Source organism: Eretmochelys imbricata, chromosome 10 (genome assembly GCF_965152235.1).
Source record: "Eretmochelys imbricata isolate rEreImb1 chromosome 10, rEreImb1.hap1, whole genome shotgun sequence".
Lineage (NCBI taxonomy): Eukaryota > Metazoa > Chordata > Testudines > Cheloniidae > Eretmochelys > Eretmochelys imbricata.
This window is the reverse complement of record NC_135581.1, coordinates 27236197-27261860: the sequence shown is the minus strand read 5'-3', so window position 1 is coordinate 27261860 and position 25664 is coordinate 27236197. Positions and strand designations below refer to the sequence as shown.

Here is a 25664-nt window from a genome sequence, read left to right as displayed (position 1 = left end):
CTTTCTTGAAATGTGGGCACCAGAACTGGACACAGTTTTCCATCAGTAGTCACTCCAGTGCCAATACAGAGATAAAATAATCTCTTTACTCCTATTTGAGATTCCTCTATTTATGTATCTCAGGATTGTATTAACTCTTTTGGCCACAGCATTCCACTGGGGGCACATGTTCACCTCATTATTCACCATGAGCCCCAAATCTTTTTCAAAGTCACTGCTTCCCAAGATAGAGTCCCCATTGTGTAAATATGACCTACATTGTTTGCTCCTAGATGTCTACATTTACATTTAGCTGTATTAAAAGTCATATTGTTTGCTTGCATCCAGTTTACTAAGTAATCCCGATAACTCTGAATCAGTGACCTGTCTTCTTTGTTATTTGCCACTCCCCCAATTTTTGTGCCATCTGCAAACATTAATCAGTGATGATTTTGTTTTCTTCCAGGTCATTGATACAGATGTTAAACAGCACAGGGCCAAGAACCAATCTCTGCAGGATACCACTGGAAATTCATCCGCTTGATGACAATTTCCCGTTTACAATTACATTTTGAGACCTATCACTTAGCCAGTTTTTAATCTGTTTAATGCATTCCATGTTAATTTTACATCTTTCTATAGTTATTTAATCAAAATGACATGCAGTACCAAATCAAACGCCTTAGAGAAGTCTAAGTATATTACATCAATGCTATAGCTTATGTCAGTCAAACATGTAATCACATCAAAAAAAGATATCAAGCTAGTTTGACAGGATCTATTTTCATAAACCTATCTTCAAAGTCTCCCCTCCAAGTAATGACAAATCTTATTTAGTTTGGGAGCGCTACCGGGATCACAGCACAAAAAGATAATGCTGCAAGCAATTGAAAAATATATCGACTTTCCATAGTGTTTAAAATATTTAAACATAATTTATATGAATAAAATATGTTTTTTTTTCAAAACAGATGTTTTTTATAGTAAATAGCACTGATAACTACACAACAGGCAGGAATGAACTCATTTACAAATTGGCCCATGTGGCATCTCTACGCACATTTCACCAGTTCACTCATATTCCTGGAGCCAGATTCATTGCAGTTATCCTGTTTATATTTGGCCCATTTCTTTTTTTTTTTGTGCGTGTGTGTGTTTTGGTTTAAGGTTTATGGATATTATCTACATGTAAAGGATACAAATCAGCATCTGAATAGGAATTTTTTGTTCATGCCATCAAAAAGGGAAGAATCCGAAGGCCAATTACAGTGTCAGAGGAACAGAAAGATGGGCCCTGGTGTGGGCTCCCTCCCACAGCAGTACCGCTCATAGCAACACTCTCCCCATCCCAGCACTGCAACTCGAATCCTGGCCCAGTACCGAGGGGAATCCCAGCAGCTCCTGCATCCCACATGTCTGGGCCTGTCGCCCTGCTCTGGGTGTTGCAATTTGGCACTCACTGAAATTTGGCCCACATGCTCCCCCCTTTTCCATCATGACAGAGGGTTGGGCAAGAGAAACCAGAGTGGCACTGCAACAGTGCACACCAAGCTGGAATGCCCAGAGCAGGGCATCAGGCCCAGCCATGGAAGTCGCTGGAGCCACTGCTGTTGGACGAGTCACAGACACAGGAAAAAGTCTTAGACAAACTGGCAAACACTGTCCATGGCTTTGTTCACGCCATGACAAACCTGCAGCCTTAAAAGTGATACAAACTTTTGAGCCTCCTAGGACACTCTGAGATGCCTGGGCATCTTTGGAGTCGCACTGGCTCTGCCAGTGGTTAATTAATACTCATGTAAAAATGCCCTGTAAATGAAAACTACCTGGTGTTTCCCCATAAATAAGACAGAGATTTGTAGTGCAAGGTTTGACTATTTGTATAGTATACTACAACCTAGTTTTCAACAAAACTTCTATGCAACTCAGTGCATGCATACTTATGGCCATTTTCTACATTTATTCTATAATTTTTACCCTCAATGAAGTGAATGGGAATTGTGATTAAAAATTAATGGCAGGATTGCCCTTTGAACATTTTTATACAGGGGAAAAGTGGAGACCTAGCCAGTGCTTAATTTGTAATGAAAGGGGTGCCAGGGCTCAAGCAATATTTTTTACATTCATAAGTGATGCAGCAAGCCCAGAAGTGCTGGGGCTATGAACTGTGAAGCCTAGATATGCCAGGCTCAGCCATGGCAAGCTGTGGCACAAATTAAACACTGCACTTATAAAAATTCAGACCCAGTTTGAGAAACGGATCAAAGGCATTTGTTCTGTAATACTGTAACCCTTTGCTTCTCTTTGACTAAGCATTTGGCATCTGGTATACAGATGTTATGACATTCAGTCCAGTTTTCCTTTTCTAAGCTCAAAAGAACAGTTGATTAATATTACCAACCTCCTTAACCAATGTGAAGAGTGCCCTTTTATTCTTTTCCATTTTTGTGACAAGACTAACCTCAGCAGTGCAGGGGTTGGTGGTGTTTGCATGTGGAAATGCACTAATATGGATGTTTTTCTTTGTGTGTGCATCCTTGCAGTGTTGTTTACCAGGATGGATTTTATGGTGCAGACATTTATGTAAGTATTCATTGATGTGCATGCTGTCCTTGTACATTACCAAAGTCATTCTTTTTACAAGTTTGCTGCGTTGCTTGACTCTGTTTTGTCAATTTACCATCCCTCGCCTGTCAAAAAGAATTGAGAGGAATATCTCTCATATTGGAAGACCTTTCTGTTCATTACATCTACCATTGTTCAGTGGAGCTGAATTAACTCTTCAATCAAGTGCTGAATGAATGCAAAAATGAGAAAAGTGTTGGGGGTTTTTAACCCCTTAAAATTAAAGTTTCAGGTTTTTTTTAAAGTACAATATATTTATATTTAGAACTCAAGGCAAATTGAAGAGTGGTTTAGTACCTTAATTCTGAAAACACTATTGGGCATAGGCTCTTATTCAGGAAAGTTTCCCTATTCAGGGCAACATTTAAGCACGTGCTAAAGTCCCATTGATGGGAAGGGAATGTAAGTATATGCTTAGTTCAAGATATTCTCAAGTTTCTCCCTGAATATGGATGAACTTAAGTATGTTGTTACGTGCTTTCCTGAACTGACGGCTATAGTACCTCCTACTGTGAGTAGTAGTGCTGGCATCAGTGGGACTACTCATGGCTGGAAGTGGCTACCCATGATAGCAAGTGTGGGCTTGGTCCATAGTTATCAATTTTTAAAGCTGTTTGCTCCATCTATTGGTTTATTTAATTGTGTATATACATTTTTTAAATAATCATTTTATATATAATTTATTGTCTTCCCATACTGAGGATTTTAGTTAGGAAGTCTATGAAGAAGCTGCTTATTTTTAAATATGTGCCCTAATTGTTACTCTTTTGGAAAAAGTTAAACTATCATTAGAACCCAGGCTCACAAATTTTTAAAATATATTGATATAAGAAAATCTCATAGACATGCCACTTATCTTTAGCTTCCCTTATTATTTTGATAGAACAATCAAATCCTAAAAATAGAGGTAATTAAATATCTTTGTATGGTTTTCTTACTCTAATTGTGCTTCAGTCAGCATTGGGATACAAAGAGATTGATTCCATTAAATTGGTATGAACATTAAAAATTCATTAGATAGTATTAGAAAACATTAGTTATATTTATTACCAATGATCCTTCAGAGACATTTAGGATGAAACAGTTTAAATTTTCTGACAATAGATTTGTATAAAAAGGAAAAGAATCTGAGTTTATGGGGAGAAGTTAGGGGTTTATTCCTGTTGGGACAAGATTGGCTGGTTACAATCATTGGAAAAAATAACTGCAAATTAAACAATATATATTAAGTGTTTAGTTTGGGTTAGGATTCCCACCCTGCAGATTTTCAAAGTCCCTCTACTATTCACAGTGGATGTAGCTCACCCCTTTACTGAAGGCCTACACAAACTTCTGTGTACTGCTTTAATTTCACTTAAATCTAGAATTGGAAGTTCAAAAGGGATTTTACTGATACACAGGACCTTTTGCACAGGGGTGAGTTTTACCAGTAGTGTGGACTTCAGTTTTAATTCTTCTTCTTGCCAAAAAGAAAACTGCACCCATTTTGCTCATCTCACCAGTCTGAAAGGCAAGAAGCCCTGCTGAACCTGAATTAACTTTACTGTGTATTTGGGAGTTACATATTAAGAATAACAGTTGGTAGTTTGGGAGCCTACTGCTAATGAAAGAAAAATTTACGTCTTTTGGGCCCTCAGTGACATCAGCAATGCTTTTTTGTTTGTTTGATTGTTTTTTTTAAAATATGACCAACACCCATGACAGGCTTGAAAATGCTAAATAGAAACTGTGAATCTGATCAGCAAGGTACTTAAGAAAGTGCCTAGCTTTAAGCATGTGAGTAGTCTCAAAGAAGTTGTTTGGCATTAGGCTCTGGTCCTGCAATTGACTTAAGTGAGGCTCCACACAGATGCAGGGGTATGTCCATATCCTGTCATTTACAGGATCAGTGTCTTAGCTTCCAAATACACTTCTCAGTTTCTAGATATAGAATAATGCTTATCTTTCAGACGGATGGACTAAGTTAAAGTCATATAGTTTTCATATGTTGCAGACATATTTTTTTTCATTTTTACTTTGTACATTGTAGCTAGAACTTTGTACTAAGCAGCTCATCATTTTCATTTTAACTCTTGCTCTTTTCTACTCCTAAAATGTATTGAGAGAGAGAGAGAGAGAGCGATTGCAAGCTAGATGTGTGAGAATCAGTGGAGAGAAAACATATGATTCAGAATGTATTAGTTCCCTGGAGAGCACCGAGTTATTGACTGGCTCCCAATCGATTACCATGAAGCTCCAGCTCAGTTAGCCATTTTAAATGGAAAGCTGAAATGTGTGAAGAAAGGAGGTGCTGAGAGGAAAATGACACCACAGTGGAAAGACTAGGCAACAGAAACAAATAGAAAAGAAACAAACTTTAAATACATACCACAAATAATAGTAAAGAGGAGAGAGAAAAGACCCCCTCAAAAAACACAAAAATAGCCAAGCTAAAAACAGCAAATAGTTATAAAGCAAAACTGGGGGGAAAATCCACACAAAGATAAAGAATATCAAAGTCAAGGTTGCCTGCAGTACAGGGTTGAGTAGCAAGTGTGGGGTGGAGTATCTTGGACTACTGACATATGCACAATTGATTTCTCCACTGGGTAGAGGATATGTAATGGAAGTGGAAAAGAGGGAGAAATCCAAAACATGATAATCAGTCAGGTAAAGATTGCATGGAATATTAAGGGCAACACACAGCCAGAATGAGTTAATGCTAACCAGAAGGGTAGAGCAGAATGAGAGGACTGTTATAAATATAGTAGGGGAAAAGATACACTAAAGTGAAAATTCCACAGGCACACTACTGAATGACAAGGGGAATGTAATAATGCCTCAGAAGTAGCTGAGATATTGAACTCCCTTTTAAAATGTGCTTTTAACAAGGAAAATAAAGAAAGAAGGTTGCATAGTTAGGGAAAAAGGAAGGCCTTTTAAAATTAACTATTGATTCACTAACAAAAAACTTAATTAAAAGAGAGTTAAGATTGCCTGACAGTTTCCTGTACCCTTCTAGAATACATATGTTCCCAGCCGAAAATTTACAGCTTTGAGAATCAGGAAATGCACTCAGCAAAATAAAACCAGACATTAGAAAACAAAGAAACATGCAGTTAAAATAATGCTTTAAACTCATCCACCCACCCCCCTTAACTCTTCCCTCTGGATCATTGCCAGAAGGAATGCTTCAAGGACATCTGACTGCCATACCCTTCCCTAAGCTGTGTGGAGGTAGGGTGAAAAAGAGAAGAGTTGTGGTCCCCCCCCCAAAAAAAAGGGGGTTTAAAACCCTCCCATTCCTGGTCTCAGAAGTCCCTTAGGGAGATGGCCCTAGCTCACCCTTTCACTCAGTGTTATTGCCCACAGTAAAATTTACCATACCCATTGCTAGGTTCCTGCATCAGTTGTGGTGCACTGAACAAAATCCACACAAGTATAGAATTAGGAATATATATATGGAGTTGTGGGCACTGTACTGAGAAATTGGCATATATTTTTTGTTAGGATGGGCATGGTAATATTATATTCCCAGTGCATATTGCCATCTCTCCAAGGACATGATTAAGGTAGTGTTGGGGTCTGATGCATATCTGCAGCTACTTTAAGAAAGAACGAGTAATTTGTGGAAGTGTAACAGTCATCCAGTCAGTGTTCTTTTGATTATAATAGATGGCATTATGTCTGGCATCCACAAAGCCAGATGTATAACAGCATTTTAATGTACAAAGCTTTCCTACACTAAAGACATTTAGATAATTTTGGATTTACTTATGGGAGCCAAACATTTTGAAGTTTACGTGTGAAGTAATGGTTTGTCACACTGGCAGTATTAAGTATGTTCTAGTTGTTAGAGTAGGACCTGAGTCATCTTTGTAACCATCAAAGATTTCAAGGTGTTTTATAATTGTAGGTAAGCATTATTTTCTTCAGTTTACAGATTGGTTAAATGATTTGTCCAAGGGCACACAATAAATAATAGTGGCAGATCCAGGAATAGAATCCAGACATCTCCACTTTCAGTTCGGTGCTCTATCCACTCAACCAAGTTATAGATGCCCACTTTTTAAAAAATGTCTTAGATCTATGGATGAAATGTCCTTTCATGTCCTATGTTTTGCATTGTAAATGTTGTATTAAAACAATTGAATGCTGCAGTAATCATTTTAATGAGTGATATTTGATGGGAAGGGTCTCATAGTGAGTTTGAGCAGAGGACTGTGAATCAGGATTTCTGAGTTACATTCCATTTTCTGCCATTGGCTTTTTATAGCTTTGATCCTTGGCTAGGTGACATTAGGCATTAAGTTATACCCTATGCGAGAAAGAGCTGTACACAGACACAACACACAGCAGGAGCTCCCCTGAGGCAGGTAATGCCTGAGGCAGGGAGTATGGATGATGCTACACCATACGGGAGAGGGCAACATGTAGCCATCACATGGGGCAGTTCCATAGGTTGAGATAAGATGGAGAAGATATGGAGACATGCCCCTTCTTTACCTCTTCCTGCTCTAGCTTTGCACCCTGAGCATGATAAAGATTATGCTCAAGCCCTATACTGGGGAAATGGGGCAAAGGCAGCTCTTTGCACCTTCTTCCCAGTGGAGGCCGACATTATTTAGCCCATAATGTCCACAATGAGTTTACTAATTGAAAATGATTATATATAGTTGTTACGAGAGGGTGTTGAGAAATGTAACTAATTAATATTTGAAAAACTTGGAGATCCTTGGATGAAAGTAGCTATTGAAGTACAAATTATTGTTCCTATATCCTCAATATTTGTGCAAACTTTTATTGTTCTGATAATAGGAGTTCATGCAAAGCACCATAGTAGAATCCCAAGTGTTGAGAATAAAATTAATCTTTCTATCCATGAGATCTAGTTTAGCAATCTGTATTATAAAAACACCTGTCACTATGCTCTCTGAGCCCTAAGTTAACAATTAAGTAGACCATAAGGTATTATCAGGAGAGAATAAAACTGTAGTTTATATGCGCGCGCTTGCTCTCTCGCTCTCTCGCAATATATATATAATATGTGTATAGATGGCTATATATATTTGTGTACATAAGTGATTTTGTAACCCAAATGTATTTGATTTTCTATTTTTTCTTTTGATAAGTTCCTTGCTCATTTTAAACCACAACTAAGATTCCTTGGCAACTGACCAGTTACCGGTCCCTCACCTCTTTCTTGATTATGCTGTGCCTTGTAAAATATTGAAAGCAAACTTGTGAATGAATGGCTTTGGGGAATTTGTGTGACTTATGCATTTTTATTTATTTTATTTTTTTTGCATTCAAATCGTTACATTTCTGTTTCCTTATAGAGTAGTGTATCAAGAGCCTGTGTATGGCAATAAGTTACCACAGGTATGAAGTACTGACTGATGAAAAAAAAAACTCATCACATTGAATGTGGATTGCTGTGAAATCATACTAACAATCAATTTAATGGGGGATTTTACATATACAAAATGAAAGGAATAGCCCAGCAGCTGCATTTTATGGTTGGGGTTAATTAAACCACACAATTGCAAACATTTTAAAATTTCTGCCTCCCTCTTGAAATATGATGTATGTCCCATTTAAGGTCCAGTGTCAATGGGAGTTTTGGCAATGTCAGGACTGCATTATCACACATGCTGACTTTGTCTACATTTATGTTTTTAGGGAAATCTCAAGCTGTTTCAGAACCACTGATGTAGTTCCATTAGTGGTAGCAATTGTGGGAGAACTAATGTAGAAAGGGCATACGCATTTTTTACCGTAGTCAGAGAGTTCAAGACCAGAAGGGATCACCCCTTCATCCAGTCTGACCTCCTGGACCGACCAACAACACCATCTAGCACCCACACGCTAAACCCAACAAAGTACTACAGCCCACAGGAGTCTAAAATATTATGTTACACGGGCAGAGAATGGGAGGGACGAAGATGCACCAATGCCAAAGGACCCCACAATGGCAGGGAAATGATTAATTGAGAGAGACCCAGATAATCCTGGCAAGTGACCCACACCCACATGCTGCAAAGGAAGGTGAAAAACCCTTAAAGTCACTGTAATCCGATCTGGAAAATTCCTTCCTGACTCCACATATGGCAATCTAGACTCTGAATATGTGAGCACGAACCATCCAGCCAAGAATCTGAGAGAGACAGACACCTCATAGCCCTGGCCCTCCTAGTTTGATGGCCGATCTCCAACTGTGGCCATCCCTGTTGTTCCAGAGGAAGAACAAAAAAAAAATACAAACACCCAGAATAAATTGGAGGGAGAGGTGGGGAATCCCACGCTGACCTATGCAGGTGCCTGGCTGAAATCCTGAAGCTTGAGCTTTTAGGGACCCTAAGACATAAACCAGAAGTGAGCCCAATGGCTTTTGGGCCCTGCCTCCAATCATCACAAGCAACCCTGTCATACAGTAGCAATATAAAATTGTCTGGGTCTCTCCTAAAACTCATTAAGTTGTTTGCCCCTGCAGCGCCTTTTGAGAGGCTTTTCCAGACTCTCACCCCACTAATAGTGAGATGGTTAGAAACCTCCTTTTAATTTCCAGCCTGAATTTGTTCATGGTCAGTTTATATCTATTTGTTCTTGTGCCAACATCCTTTAGCTTAAATAGCTCTTGACCATCCCGGGTATTTACTCCCTTAATGTATTTTATAGTTTTCTTTTGCTAGACTAAACAAGCCAAGCTCTTCTAGTCTCCTCTTTTAAGATAGTCCCTCCATTCCACTGATCATCCTAGTTGCTCTTCTCAGCACTGTTTCAGTTTTAATTCCTCTTTCTTTAATATGGGTGTCCAGAATTGTACACAGCATTCCCAATGAGGTCTTACCAGTGCCTTGTTACAATGGCATTAAAACTTCTGTCTCTACTGGAACTGCCTTGCCTGATACATCCTAGGATCATATTTCCTTTTTCACTGTCGCATCACATTAGTGACTCATAGTCATCCAAAATCGACCCACACACCCAAGTCTCTCTCCTCCACTGTTTCTTCCAACTGATGAGCCCCCAGCTTTTAGCGGAAATTCTTATTATTAGACCCAAAATGCATGACCTTGAACATGGCACTATTGAATTTCATCTCATTTCTCTCCCTCCAGTCTTCCTGATCATCCATATCTTTCTGTATTAAAATCTGATCCTCCTCTTTACTGATGGTGCCTCCCAAATTTTTATCCATAAGCAAGTTTCATTAGCACATTCCTACTGTGCCAAGGCCATTAATAAATATATTCAGTAAGATTGGTCCCAAGACTGATCCTTGAGGAGCTCTGCTCATGAATTCCCTCCTGTTTGATAATTCACCTTCACCTGCCAACCTTACAACCTAACCATTCTTGTGCTCATCCCCATCTTCCCTAATTTATCTAATAATTTCTCATGTGTCATATGCTTTGCTGAAGTCCAAGTATATTAGGTCTACTGCACTTCCCTTATCTAAAAAAGATCAGTTTATTTTCTCAGAGAAGAAAATCAGGTTAGTCTGGCATGATCGTCCCCTGTTGCATGACATCCCCTTTACCATGTACTTCCATTAATTTAATTATTCTTTCCTTCACAATTTGTTCTAAAGCCTTACAGATCTATTAGTCTGACTCAAACAGTATGCAATTGCCAAGACCACTCTTCCCCCCCACCATTTCTAGAATATTTGTAAAACGTTAGCTATTTTCCAGTGGGACAGTACTACCCCCAAATAGATAGAGTTATTAAAAATTCTTGCTACTGGACTAGCAATTTCATGTGTCAGTTCTTTCAGTATTCTGGGATGGCAATTATCCGGTCCCCCTGATTTGAGTGCATTAAGCTCTTTAATTTTTTCCTTCTACTTCAGATGTGCTCATTTCCATGTCCAGAAACTCATTTCCATCAGCCATACTCCCTTCATGAATGTGTTCCATATTATCCTTACTAAAAACGAAGGCAAATTATTTAGTTAGTTTTGGTCCATACCTACGTTGTCTTTAATTTCTTTCCGATCCACACTACATAGCTGTCCATCTTCACCTTCCTTATTCTGTTTTTATTTATTTGAATTTCCTTGGCCAGACCTAAGTCAGCTTGACTTCCAGCAGTTGCCACTTTATTCGGAATTTGCTGACCTCCACAATGTAGCTTTCTTTTCTGATCAATGTCTGTTTCCATTCCTTAGAGGCTCTCTGATTACTCTTAATAGCCTAAACAAATGGTGGCATGAATGCCTTTTCCTTGGTTACACTATGGCTTCCAGTGTTGCTACTGTTGTTGGAGCTTCACCACTTGCACTGAAACTATAGGTGATTTCCCCAAAGTATGTTAGCCTAGACACAGTAATAGTGTCACAAATAATAGGCAGATATATTTCTTTGTTTCTTTTAAGGTGGAAACTGTGTAAATGATTGTTTTTCAAAATAAATAAAATTTCCACACATATTAATCCAAAAATTCCAGGTTTTTATAGCAGGTGGGAAATAAAATATTTCTATAACAGTCAGAATAATTGTGCATTTGCTACAAAAATGCTAATTTGGCTGGATATTTTTCAAAGCATATCCTTTGAAACTATTCTTGTGCTTATGAGTTTGGATAAACAAAATAAATAATTGCTTATATTAATGGTAGTATGTACCCAAAATCCAGTGTTGTGGGATAAAATGTTCAACAGTAAAGTCTATAACAATATAGACTAAAGCATGAGAAGAGTGCATTTAATCTAATGTTCTAAAGAAATGTGTACATTATATATTATTGAATATCCTGTGTCTGAGAAATAGACGAAATTGAAAAGCTATAACCAGATTAATGTTATAGCAAATATCTTAGATACATTTAGGTGTCTTTAACACCACATAATATCCTAAATTGCATTTTAATTATTTGGATGACAGATTCTGGTCCTGATTTAGCAAAGTCTTTAAGTGCATGCTTGAATTTATTTATTTGGGACTATTGCCATTCTTAAAGATAGGCATGTTCCAAAGTGTTTTGCTGAATTAGGACCTCTGCTTTTAAATCATCTGTTGATCTTCTTATAATAATTAAACAGTTAAAATTGTTTAAAATTTTGAAAAAGTTCTATATGCATTAACCTACAAACATGAGACCAATAAAGGTTATTAGAGTGACCTAACAGAGACAGACAAGTTTTTGATCATTGTACAGTTTGCACACTTAAATTGAGGAAATACACAAATATCAGGGCATGTCTACACTTACCTCCGGAGCACTCAGTCCAGCAGGGGTCGATTTATTATGTCTAGTGAAAACGTGATAAATCGACCGCCGAGCGCTCTCCTGTCGACTCCGGTACTCCACTAGAGTGAGAAGCATAGGCAGAGTCGACGGGGGAGCGTCAGCAGTCAACCTACCACAGTGAAGACGCCATGGTAAGTAGCTCTAAGTAGGTCCACTTCAGCTACATTATTTTCGTAGGTGAAGTTGTGTAACTTAGACAGACTTAGCTCTCCCACCACCAACCCCCAGTGTAGACCAGGCCTCAGATAGGTATTTCCATTCAAAGTTCTTCCATATAAAAATACATCAAAATGCAGATGCCAATGATTTTAGTTCCCCAAGAGCATTTTGTAAGCCTTTCAATAACACGGACCAAAGTAATATTTGTATCATTTTAAACTCAGTCGCTGCAGGGTTTCTTCCAAATTTAATCCAGATTATTGAGTCAAAAGTAGTTTAACACAATTCCCAGGGAAGGTCAAGCTTGGTTCTTTGGCGGCACCTCCTTAACTAGCACAAAGCAGACTGTTAAACCACTCCTACACTTAAATCAAATTTAAGGCTGGTAACATCAGCCTACCACATCTGGATATGTTTGAGAGAACGACACTTCTGTAGTCACACATGGTGCTCAATCCTTCAAAATAATAATCAGTCCCAGTGAAATCAAGAAACCTGTTCATTTGAGTAGGGATTTGCAGGATTGTGCCAGTGGTGAGAAGCATAGGGACCATATAGAAGACTGACCTAATCAATAATATCATACTGCATAATGACTTACAGTCCAACAGACATTCTTACGCTCTGGATTCTGAAGACAAACGAGTACCATTCTAAATCTATTTTTATCTTTAAGTCTAGTGCTTGAGATTTGGGATGTTTTGAGGAGGCAAAAAACAGGGAAAGTCTCTTGTTTTGTTTCCATCACACATTCTTTTGCTCTCTTTCTTCTGGTAGCCCACAGCTTGAGGAAAACTTGCAATTTTTGTCATGAGCTCTGCTAGCTTCACTACTTTGTGGCTCAATTTGTGCTTGGTGCCATTATCTTACATTTGATTGCCCATACACAAGGTACCTGCAGGCAATACTTGCCTGTTGATGCACATACTTTTTGAGACCTCAACTAGTTTTTAATACAATCCTATATGCCTATCTGCAGCTCAGTCTGTTGTGTTGGTAGCCAAGAAGAGTGCATAGGGACGCTGTCCTTCTTTCCTCCATTTTTCAGGTATACTTTTGTGTCAGTAAAAGAATATCAGTAAAAGAATATCAGATGCGCAGAAGTAAGGAGGCATTCCATGTCAGTGCTTCTTAGCTGGCACAGAGATGGGACTTCATGCAAAAGAGATGGCACTTACAATATTATGTAAGCTATCTGTGTAAACCGATTGGTTGCCTGACATAAGTGCCTCCAGCAAGGCTGAAGTTTATGAGAAGGCACCTTAACAGTTGGACATGAGAGTTTGAACTATGAAATGAAGAGGTACCTTAAGTATAGGTGAAGGTCCAAGCCTAATGTGTCTATCTGGCTGTGTGTGTAGATGGGAAGCTTATGTGCTTACTGTTAAGGAGATGTGGCATCATCAGCCGAGCTGTGTATGGGACTGACTTTCAAAAAAATGTTTCTCAAAATTTCTGTTATGATTGGAGGGATTAAATCAAGCAAAAGCCCTGAAGGGGGGAGGATAAGCTGGAATTTCCTATGGAGAAGCTCTAGAACAGTGGGCTAAATGAAGCTTCTATGGCCCGGTTAAGTTTGTCATAAACAGGTTATTTCTTGAAGAGTAGTCTACTTAATACACTTTTTGCAATACAATGTACAAAAAGCTATATTAAGTGCACTAAAAATAGGCTACTATTTTCTTGAGGGTTGGCAGACAGAAGCCCATTCCTCATACTTCTACATATATTTAGTGTGAACATATCCCTCAACAATAGGAGCACTCCATTTAAATACTCACTTTAACAACAGGGGGAAATGTCATTCAAAGCTGAGTGATCCAACTAGTTTTCTATTTCATCTCTTTTTTTAATTCTATGGGGACACACAATAGTTCCATGTCCCAGAGGATTATGGGATGGTGGATTCTAATTGGAACATAAATGGTGTTTGTGTTATCTGTGGAGACTGGGCTCTGTTTGTTAATTGGCATGCTGAGATCATTTTGAAATGGTTGATGTAACACCGTGGTCCATTGAACAGGAAGCTCTGCTATTTGCACAGTTTGATAATCAATGCATCACTGCACACAATTCCTTTCAAATGTGTGTGTTTGTTTGTCTGTTTGCTTAATTGAACAGCTGCAATTACTGTTACATACAGCTGAATGTTAATTCAAGAGAAAGAAAAGAAAGTCCTTCTTAGTTATGATTTTATTTACAAATTAGAAACCTATATAAAATTAGAGTTTTAATGTAGCAAAAATTTAATTGGTTTAATCAAACACATGCAAGGTATCATATTAGATCTACAAAATTATTGTTAGCTTTGTAGTTTATTTTCTTTTAACTGATTTGTCATGGCTTTATTAACCTGCACTACACCTCATTGGTAAGGGAAATTGCTACCTGTAAATGTAAAGAAAAATATTCTCAAAAATTTTTTGATGTATGTAGTCCATTGATTATCCTGATCTTTGGGTCAAATTAAATCTTAACAAGTAGGAACTGATTGGGTTTGTGATCAGCTCTGCTTAACAACCTCCTGAAATATTTCACATATAGTCCAATCCCTTAATTGGACTTATAGCATGAAAAGAACATTCCAAATAGTTGCTGGTAAATTTAAAAAAATATTCATTTAAACTGCTGTAGCAATGCAATTAGAATGTAAGTTTGTGTTTCAGGGTGGTTATGCTGCCTACCGGTATGCCCAGCCTGCCACTGCCACTGCAGCTGCCTACAGTGACAGGTAAGACCTAATTTACTGCTAATAAATACTTAGCATACAGGAAGTGGAAAATAAGTCTTGTAACTGTTTTGTTGCTCTGCAGATGACTATGGTATACAAAGTTAGGCTGTATTGTTACAAAGAGCTATAAATAGAGAGTAGTGATTCATTAAGAATCAGGCATAAGATACACACACTTTCCTGGGTTGCAGAGCAGCCGCTTTACTATGAGATAACAATAGTCTGTGACCCTTTTACAGTGTAGATAAATAAATGTATAGCTCCATAACGGTCTGCTGCTTAAGATCATAATTGGTCTTAACAATACTTTTTCAGTTAATTTAGAACCTATTCCTCTAAGGTGTTGAGTACCTTCCATTTTCACTGACTCCTGTTGAAATCAATGGGAGTTCAGGCCATCAAAGACAAATGATGATTCTCCCAGTTAGCTGGCTTCCAAACATTTCATTTATTCGAGTGTTTATATGAAGACAAGTTGATCTACTTGTCTCCCTTTTTTTTTTTTAAACTGTTAAAATCATGGTATCAAAATGGGGTTCATACACTGCTGAAAAAGTGGAGAATTTCTTAAAATCAATGTAGCCCAATCCAGCAGACACACACTCTTAATTTTACGTAGTGTAAGTAGTTTCACTAAAGTCGATGGAATTGCTCAGAGGATGAAATCTTGACCCCACTGAAGTAGGTGGCAAAACTTCCATTGACTTCGATAAGGCCAGGATTTTGCCACACTGTAAAATTAAGCATGTGCATAAAAATAGATCTCGGCCTAATTTTGTAATGAAAAAGAAGAATTTACTTCTTCACTGGAAATTCATTCTTCAGAAGTTTTATCTGTGGGAAAATCTGCAGTATCCATTGATACTTTTCAAATGGTTTAAGAGTTTACAGCACACAATAGAAGTGGGTATCTATTTTGTAAAAGATTGCTATGTGTGTATTTTGCTTCACAGGGTCAGAAAGAGCTAAGGACCCATTTCTGTACTTATAACAAGAAACTCTTATTGAAATCAGTGAGAAATTTTCTTGCAACTTGAGTATAAATTTAGACGTGTATTAGGTGCTAAAATGGTCATTATTGTTGGATTTTTATGTTTCTGTTCCCAAAGAAAACAAGAGAATACGAAAAAGGAAGGATTTCTTAGAAAGAAGTGTTGTTCATGGATTTTGTTTTCTGAGAAAAGTGGAACAGAATGTGAATGTTAAAATGCTATGCATGCATAATTGCCTTTAAAAATGCTTATTCTGGTAATAAGATATATTAAAAAAAAGTTTGGTGAATAAAAACAATTTGCATGTGTGGCTGAGGCATGCTGTGTGAGACAGGTAAGCAAGTTTCTTTATATGAATTCTGGGTCAGTAATGTCAATCACATATTGCTGTTTGCACCTTGTTCGTGATGTAGTCTTTCTATGCAGGGTAACCTACCATATGGAGTGCTACGCAGTAGTTTTCATTTCATTTCCACAAAGGTGTGTTGTTAGCATGTTGCAACTACAGTATTTTTTGTGAGTTTCAAATGCAAAACTAGTTTCTGATCCTAAAAAGTTTTTAAAACCAAAAAGGCAAAATCATAAATAATCTCATATTGCTAGTCCTTTTTTTTTCCCCAGATATTGTTCAGATCTCTGTTTGTCAGTTAAAAGGGTTTGCTTGTTGCTATAATGAAAGGTTGTAGATTTACGTAGTACTTAGGGGAAGTGAACATTATCAAGATGAAGCCTAAATGCTTTAATTACCAACTAATGAACCTACTTATAAAACAAACAGAAAAATCAGGTACCATAAGGTAAAATATAAGATTTTTACCTATTCTTCTATATTGACAATATAGTTGGGGAGCGAGAGAGTGAGTCAACCTTTCTAATAAAAATAATCATGACATTGGGGAAAAAAACTTAATAAAGGAAAAGATATAGTATGATTAAATTCTGTAAAAGAAGATTGAGATGGTATCTATAGTAATGCAATAGTTACAACCCTTAATTATTTATTATGAAAAATATCTCTAGTATACTGAATTTTCAAATATACTCTTTGTGTATAATTAGAATTGAAATAACTTGAGCCTGCTGCATAATTACAGGTATCTGAAATTGATTAATTTCTTTTGATTTTTTTTATTTGGCTTCTGAGTTAAATGTGTTTACCCCCAGTTGACTAAAGATGTTTGGATTAATTACAAAGATATAATTTTACTTACTTTTTTCTATCGGGGAATCCTAAAACTAGTTTTAAAAAAGAAATCATGCAAAAACTTTGTTGCATATATGAAACTATATGCAAACACGGATACCTCAAATTACAGTCAATTACAAATTTGTTTGTTCATTTTATTAACTTTTCACTGAATTTTCATTAAAGAATGTGAGTTTTTTATGTCAGAATTAGGGGCTTTTTTAGATTCCTCACTCCCTTAAGCATTTTGCAAATTATTATTTGGCAAAATTTGAGTTAATCTCTAATACTGAATGCAAATGCTGAAATACAGGACAACTATTAGCATCCTTTCTTCTAAATGTAATCATCACTTGCTGTCTTGTGCTACATATGAGTATTACACATTTGGTCACACAATGTTCGTTTTTGTAGTGGATATGAGTCCCCATTCTCAGCAAGATATATTTATTGTATATGTTAATACAGTGCCCAGGCAAACACACTGAATGCCACCAAGCATATACTGTGATGCAGTGCTCTAGCATGAAAAGACTACTTGAAAAAAAAAGTACTGTTTGGGTCACAGATCATATACATGATGAGTGACAAGGTCCCTATCTTGACACACTGTCTTAAGTGAGGAGATGGAAAGAGTAACTGTTTGGACTGGATGCATATTTTGTTAATAGAAAAACAGAAGGTGAACAGAAAGATTTGGGATTCCAGAATCAATACCTCAAGTCATCGGATAATGATTGGTGCTGTAGAACTGTTGTGAGGAAACATCCTTGTTTGTCACACCTGGAAAGATTGCTGGATATAGGCAATGAACAACAAATATGGAGGAAGAGACTAAGGTGGCAAGGAAAGATGATGAACCTTATAAAAAAATTAAGTAGTTTTTAACAGAAGAAAACATACATATGTAATGACAGTCAAATTCAATCAAAACTGAAATAGGCCTTACAGATCTCTCCACTCACTTATCAAACCTGTAAAAAGATAAAAGTCTGCTTTATTTATGAAGCAATATAGTAAGAAATCATTTTACAACTTCAGAAGGGAAGCAGAGCTACATGTTTTCTCTATGCAGTCTTTCACTTTATTAAATTAAACTTAAAGCTTTGAGCCTTTTGAAGAATTTGATCAAAACCTTCACATTTTTAACAGTCTAGTTTAAAATGTTTCTCAGAAATTTCTTTCCCTTCCAACTGATAAGGGGGTAGGGGGGGAAATGTAGTATTTAGGTCGATATATGTTTTGTACCACTCTTGAACTTTGACCTCTAAGCTCTTAAACCTGAGAGGCTGGTTAAAGGAAAACAATTTGTAAAGGTATACAAAATAAATTAAAACAAATATGTTAATTTTAAGTACAGATTTTACTTGATTTTTAGATTACATTTTAAAAAGTACTTAAAATATAGATGCTAGTAAAGGCTTAAATCTAAGTCTCACTTAAAGAAAACTGGTAAAGCTATCAAATTTTATTTTCATGAGGTAGAACCAGTCAAAGCATGGCAGTGGGGCGTATCGTCATTTTGTCATTGCATGTTCACTTGATGTTGCTAGTATGTCTGTAATGCTGTATCGGATTTGACAGATCCATCACATTAGCTCAGTGAATGGCTTGCTTGAATTAAGCCCAAGGGCAGATTTATTCACATTGATTGGCTATTGGTTTTGTGTTTATGACTTGATTGTTGCATCTCTGATCAGAATAAGAAAAATGTTCCTTTCTTGCATATTAACTTTAACAGCAAATATGTGTTTAAATATATATGGTGGTGTATGAAAGCTTTAAAAACAAGTAAGCCTTGTCTGGAAGGCAAAATTATTTTCACTTGTACTGCTTGCTAACAATATAATACTTATTTAATTATAATTATGTGTGTGTTTATGAATGTGTATCTGGGTATTCATATATACACACACTTCATCCTGACCCTCCCACCCCACACACACACACACATGTAGTGAGGTAGTTTGCTCTGAGATTTCAAAGTATTTATATATTGTCTAATTGAAATCTCACTCAAGTAAGTGGAAGAACTCCTATTGACTTCATTGGGGTTTGGATCAGACCCATAGACACTGGAAGCTGGATTTTCTTTCTATGTGTTATACAATTTGGAAAAATAAGAGATGATAGTAAGGTGTATAATAAAACATTTTACAGACACAATGCACTTTGTAGTGTAAAAAGACCTTTTTGTTTGGTTGGTTTTTGTGGTATATGTTCTTTGGACACATACAGAATTTTGAATAATAGCTGGAAATAGGAAACTTATACAGAGGTTGTATTTTAAGATAGTCTTATCAATTCAGTGCAAAATCCCAGTTATTCCAATCTTTTTATGATTTATTTATTTTTGTCAAACTGGTAACATATATAGATACAGAAGTTAATAACTCTATCCAGCTGTTCTCTTTGATTAAGGAATTGACAATAGTACTTGATATTTTTAATCAATAATCCCAATAATAAAATACTTAGACATATAACGTTAACTGAAGATGTTATCAAAGGCTCAAAAATCAAACCCAGGTTAAAAATTGAAAAAATACAACTGGTCGGCTTAGGTAGATTTAGGCAAATTGTTAAATATTTTAGGATTTAAATATCTTTACATTTGTGAATACATAATGAAGAAAGACAGTGTCATCATTTCATTAAAATAATGTTCCTTTTTATTAGGAATTTCACCAATTGATATATAAAAATTAAGGATTTAATGGCATATAAAATATAATAGGACCTTGAGCCAAAGTTTAATTTACCATTAAAGAATTTTATAGAAAGATTGATATTTTAAATAGTTGTAGTCAATATATTTAATAGGCACACTTTTTCATCAGATGCAGGAAAAAGAATATTAATCCGTAGAAAGTGTATGTACTGTTACGAATTATAGCTGATAGGACACGCACACAACTGCTGCAAATTACACCTGGTAGGACACGCACACAACTGCTACAAATTACACCTGATAGATCACGCACAGTTCGAATCTAGGCTGAGGCACATAAACAAAGTCCACAACTGCCGAGTTCCCAAAAAACACCAAGTTTATTACGCTCGAGCGTGGTGCCTCCGTGCTAGCCAGGAGGGGACCCCGAATACAGATAATACAAAGGTTATATACTTTTTAGCAAAGCATGTTGCCCTCGTGCATCGGAAACCTTAGCCAATAAACAAACCCTTTTCTTATCTACCACCTATCCCTGCTTGGTGCATTCCTCGTGCTAAACTAGTATGTTAATGACAAAGCATGGTCCTAAAGCCATGCATCAGTAACTTTTATTATCAGGATGGGAGGCCTCACATCAAAGGCCAGGAGATAGAGAGTTTAGGGACTGACAAAGAACAGATACCGGGAGTCCAGACAGGCTGGAGACAAGGAGGAGGATTTTCACAGGAATGCAGTATCTAAGGAACACTCCTCCTGGTGCATGATGTGCTTGCTTTTAGACAATGGTGGGCCCCAAACCAAAATGGAGTCACATGTGCTAACTTTTCCTTAACAGTACAAATTAATAAGGTTGGATAAATGAGTTAAAAAATCCCAAACAAACCCAAGACATAGCATGAGTTTCACTTATCCTTCTAGTCCCAACTGGAATCTCCAAACCATTTTTTGAAGTTTGCCTATCTATACACGTTCACAAAGACAGAACAAGGAGTAATGGTCTCAAGTTGCAGTGGGGGAGGTTTAGGTTGGATATTAGGAAAAACTTTTTCACTAGGAGGGTGGTGAAGCACTGAAATGTGTTACCTAGGCAGGTGGTGGAATCTCCTTCGTTTGAAGTTTTTAAGGTCAGGCTTGACAAAGCCCTGGCTGGGATGATTTAGTTGGGGATTGGTTCTGCTTTGAGCAAGGGGTTGGACTAGATGACCTCCTGAGGTCCCTTCCAACCCTGATATTCTATGATTCTATAATATGCAATAATTAGAAGGATCCCTGGAAGTGGTAGGTGAAGATCAGTTATCCTATACTGATTAACGTAGTTTGAGCATCTGTACAAATGTGCTCACACTTTGAGATTGAGTTGAGTTATATTGGCAGCTTGACAGGAATCCAAAAGACTGCATTCAAGTTTGCATAACATAGTCATAATGATATATAACACTTATGCAGTGCTTGTCATCTTTAAAGCACTTTTGAAACATTTAGGGCCTAATACAGTGGGAGTTGGATCGGGCCCTTACTCATTCTGATAGCCATCTGTGGTAGCTAAATCTTGTTGGCTTACTTTCCCAGCAATGAAAAAAAAAATCAAGTCATTTATATTGCCACTAGAGAGCAAGAGCACACTTGGACTTTTACACATTAGACTCCTAGGTCTGTATTTTCGCATCTATAGCTACATATTCCATATTTGGCACTCAGATTATACCTTGGGCACCGTTGGTTTAGATGAGAAATGTAGCTGTTACAGAACAATTTGGTGAAAGAATTAGGAGGAATGTGGCCAATGAGTGCAAGAAAAAAAATAGGATTTATTTGGAAGAAAAGATTCAAGTGATAGAGCTAAAAATATGAATATGGAGAGTGAGAGAAATTAAATCTAGGGAGTTATCTGCAGAACAAATGATAGGAGTTTACAGAAGTAAGGCAACATTAATGAATTGCAAAATTATTCTGTAATAATTGGAACAGTGTGCAATCATTAAATTTTGCAGCTTTTCCCAAGTAGATAAATAATACTCTATATCATCATTTAGAAGCCATTCTCATTTAGCAGCCACCCCTTTCCCATGTAAACCACAAGGGAAAACAATTAAATTTCATACAGACTGGAGAGAACTAGTAGAATTACAAAGCTATATTTTACAGAGCTAATACTGATTTACAACTATGTTGCTCAAGTTTTACACGAGGTATACTGAAATCAGTGGAGTTACACTGGTGCAAAGCAGGAGTAATGTCATGGTGAATCAGGTCCCCTTTGCCTGAAGCAGTGGTGTTCACCTGTTACAGGTATTGCACTTCAGAGGTTGCATCATCTGTATTGGCTACTAATCCCATGCTTTGCCATCTTTGGGGGCGGGGGGGGGAAGCTATTCTTCAGTAGCTATTCAATTTCTATTCTATGTTTTAAATTCAAAGATTAAGATTTAAAATATAGCCTGGCACTTAGCTTGGGGGGAAAGAAAGAGAAGAAATAAAAACTGAGAGAGAAGGTAGAGGAAAACTACAGCCAATATTTCCATACATGATTACCTGAAGTTGGGTGCGTAGGTCCGTATTTAGGCACCTAAATAGGTGTCCTGATTTGTAAAAGTGCTGAGCACCCAGTAGGTTCTACTGACTTCAGTTAGAGCTGCCAGGTGCTTGACACGTCTGGAAATCAGGCCACCTGTTTAGGTGCCAGTATGGATTTAGGCACCCATTTTTAAAAAATCTTGACCTATATCAGAAAATATTTTGAGTTGTAACTTTTGTGTCGTCTTGCTTCAGTTATTTCGGGTAGACACTTAATGGTATATAGATGTGATCATGAATATATTCCCTCGGTACATGTTAGTGTTTTTTCCCCTTTTTTAGCAAAGAGAAAAAAGTACTAAACTTTATATTTTAAGAAACAGTTACATATTTACCAAACACTTTGTAATGTCTTTCTCTGAATTGTTACAGAATGTTGGAGAAATATGTAATTTTGTTTTTTAGATCTGTAATATTCACCAGACTGGGTAAATGTGGATTCAGGGAGTTATAAAACATAGACTCCCAACCCAACAGACCAAAACTGTTATTTGGTCTCTGCTTGTGCCACTGACATGCTGGACCATAACAGTGATTTTGGTCATGTCAAAGCCTAATTACACAGTTTTTAATTTTCAGATCATTGACTCAATAGACCACAAAAAAGTAGATTAAAACATGCCAGACAAGTATTGTGAACCTAAGTGCCTCAACCCTGACAGTTGTAAAAGCTGGGAAGGAATTTAGTATATTCGATAACGGGGAGAGAGAATAATGGAATGAGGAGCTAGGAGCACAGTATAGGGTGGAAATCAATGGCAATCCAGAGCAATTTGTGGGGAGGTGAAAACGTACTAAATGAGCATACTTAAAATGATATTATCCAGAGAAAGTGAACCTAAGAAAGTAGGAATTAACAATCTTATATTTATCTGTTGTAGCCGCTGTCATCTCAAAGGATCCCAAAGAACTTTATTACCTGTATATTCACAGATAAATCTCTTTGCATAACTGAAATGATGCCAGCTGTAGTTTTGGTAAACAGGCAGATAATCCGAGTACTGGACAACTTAGCAAAGGATGCCAAGGAATCTTTCACATACATACAGAATGTCATAGGACCTTCATTTTAAAGGTCTCATGCAAAGGTCCATCAACCTGTAGAACTTCATGAAATTCATTTGATCTGTCTTAGATGAGGGGTTGATTTGACCCAACAAAGAATTTAATGTACAATATTTTGACCATTAATGTATCTCCTCAAACTGTAATGTAAAGTGATAAGTCAACCTGATGGCTATTATGGTGTGAACAAAGCTAATATCATAAAATAGGAAGTAAAAGTATATTTTCAAACGAGTCAGAAGATAAAATAATTTGCAAGGAATGCTTAATACTTTATTAACAAGTGTTAAAGAGTTTGATATCACTTACCTCTGTACTAAAGAAAACTGGTAAAACCATATCATATATGAATCGGTGAGTAAATAAGGAAATGTCATGATATTATTAAGGGATAGTGATATTGCACTAAAGAATTAATATGAAATATGAGTGAATTATCATATATATATATAAAGATGACATAAAATCCATTACAAATTTCAAAAATCAATTCTAGTCTATATTTTACATTAAAATGTTCACAGTGCTCAATAGACAAAGGGTCTGGTTCTCATTTACACTAAGGCCACTTTACACTGTTTTAGCAGTGCTCCAAAGAGCCCTTAAAATGGGTGCAAATATATACTCACTTTAAGGCCCCTTTATGCTGATAAACCAATATAAAATAGCCTTGGTGTAAAGAGAATCAGGCTCAACATTTTCAAATGTGGATGCTTAAATTTAGATACATAAGTGGCCTGATGTTCGCAGATGCTGGAGCAGCTACAACTCGTATTGACTTCAGTGGGAGTTGCAGACACTCAGCACTTCTGAAAATCAGGTCACTCATTCAGTTGTTCACATACGGACTGAGGTGCCCTATTTTAAGCACTCAAGTTTGAAAATATTTACCATAGTCAAAATACAAAAGAATTAGTGTATAATCCTGCTCCTATTGAAGACAGACCAAGTTGCTGGTGTTTATTCTTAAAGCTCTACTCCTTAGTCCTTTAATACCATTAACATAATTTTGGATATACTTCTGCACATGCACAGAAATCCCACTGATATATTAAGTAAAATATTACTTTGACTGTGGGTCAAAAATGTGTAAGTGTCAAAAAATAAAGCATGTTTACAGAAACTTTGGTGAGAGAATAGTTATAGAAATTTCAGCAATTGTTAATTTAAGCTAATTCTGTCCAAATTCTGGCAAAATCTTTCAAATTTAAACTGGGATGGCCAGTTTCCCATATGGCTGCACCATATTCTCACTGCTCTTGAGAATTCACATTTCAGCAACTTGGCAAAAGAGAATTTTTCCCCCTCTTGCCACAATTTTTTTGTTGAAAGTGAAAGGCGCTTTTAGTAGTGAAAATCTCTCCTTTCTGGGCCAGTGGTGGCATTAGTCACCTGTAACCCATGCAATTACAGGGACTTGTGAGGCAGTAAGAGGCCGCCGGAAAGTCAGATCCAGCATGCTGGGAGTCAGCTGCTCAATCCTGCTCAGTGCTGCCCAGGGCTCAAAATGCTGGGCTCTACACAGTGTGACCTCACCCGCTCCCACGGGACAAACACCACCACTAATAGGGCTGAAATTGAAGCACTCCTGCCTGGTTCACATTCACAAAATTGTGGGACAGGGCATCACCTGAAGGGACATCTCTTGGCTCCACTGAGTCTCCTCTACTCTCCCTGGTGCTTGGCTCCTGCTGGAACCATAATGCTGTTGACTAGATTCCCTCTGCAGCTGTTCAGTACCAGCCACTGAGAGGACCTAGACAAAAGTAATACAGAGGCATTAATTTGATTGCTTCACTTGGCAAGAAGAGGGGCTCGTCTTTCAACATGAGGCAATACTCCCCACATACTACATTATTACAGTACTGGATTTTGGTGCAGAAATCCAAAGACAGGGCCTCCACCCCTTCTAGCCTCACTTCAAAATCTACAAAAGGACATCCCCCAGGAGAAGAGGAATGGCAGCAAATTTGGGTGACATTCCTTTACTTCCAGACTCGAAAGTGGGAGATCCAGGTGCAGAACATCATGACAGTTTTCACATTTGAATATTTGTGGAACAAAAACAGTCACTTCCTATGTCCCCCTACCCCATCTTAGTCACATTTGTCAGTTAGGTTTGACAGTGAACTGCTTGGGTAAAAATTGTCTGGTACAAACAAGATTAGTATGGTAGTAAAGATTTTCCCAGTGTAATTCAATTCACCCAACTTTTTTGGCAGTTTTGTTGAAGCTGGATACCACTGGATGAATACAAGCGAGGAAAAGATCTGTTTTGTTTATAATATACTTTGACTTCATTTAAGAGAGTATTTGATTTCTGGGTATAACTGTAAAGTTGTTAAGTTGTCTCCATGTATTGTGATTTAAATGCTACAAGTATGATAATGGACTTTGATCTTATAGTTACTGGAAATATAAAACAAGATAATAGCAAAATAAGCC

General features: G+C 37.1%; 1 protein-coding gene across 9 annotated transcripts in view; it reads left to right on the top strand.

The window, feature by feature from the left end:
* The window catches only part of RBFOX1 (RNA binding fox-1 homolog 1), a 425562-nt gene that overhangs the window by 376360 nt on the left and 23538 nt on the right, over nucleotides 1–25664 (top strand). For 6 of the 9 annotated variants that reach the window (XM_077827774.1, XM_077827769.1, XM_077827765.1 and 3 more), the window contains 2 exons: nucleotides 2523–2562; nucleotides 14664–14728. In XM_077827774.1, coding sequence (XP_077683900.1) covers nucleotides 2523–2562; nucleotides 14664–14728 — 105 coding nt within the window. Of the gene's footprint in view, nucleotides 1–2522; nucleotides 2563–7922; nucleotides 7966–14663; nucleotides 14729–25664 lie in introns of all 9 variants that reach the window. The other 3 variants (XM_077827773.1, XM_077827770.1, XM_077827766.1) reach the window with 1 other exon arrangement.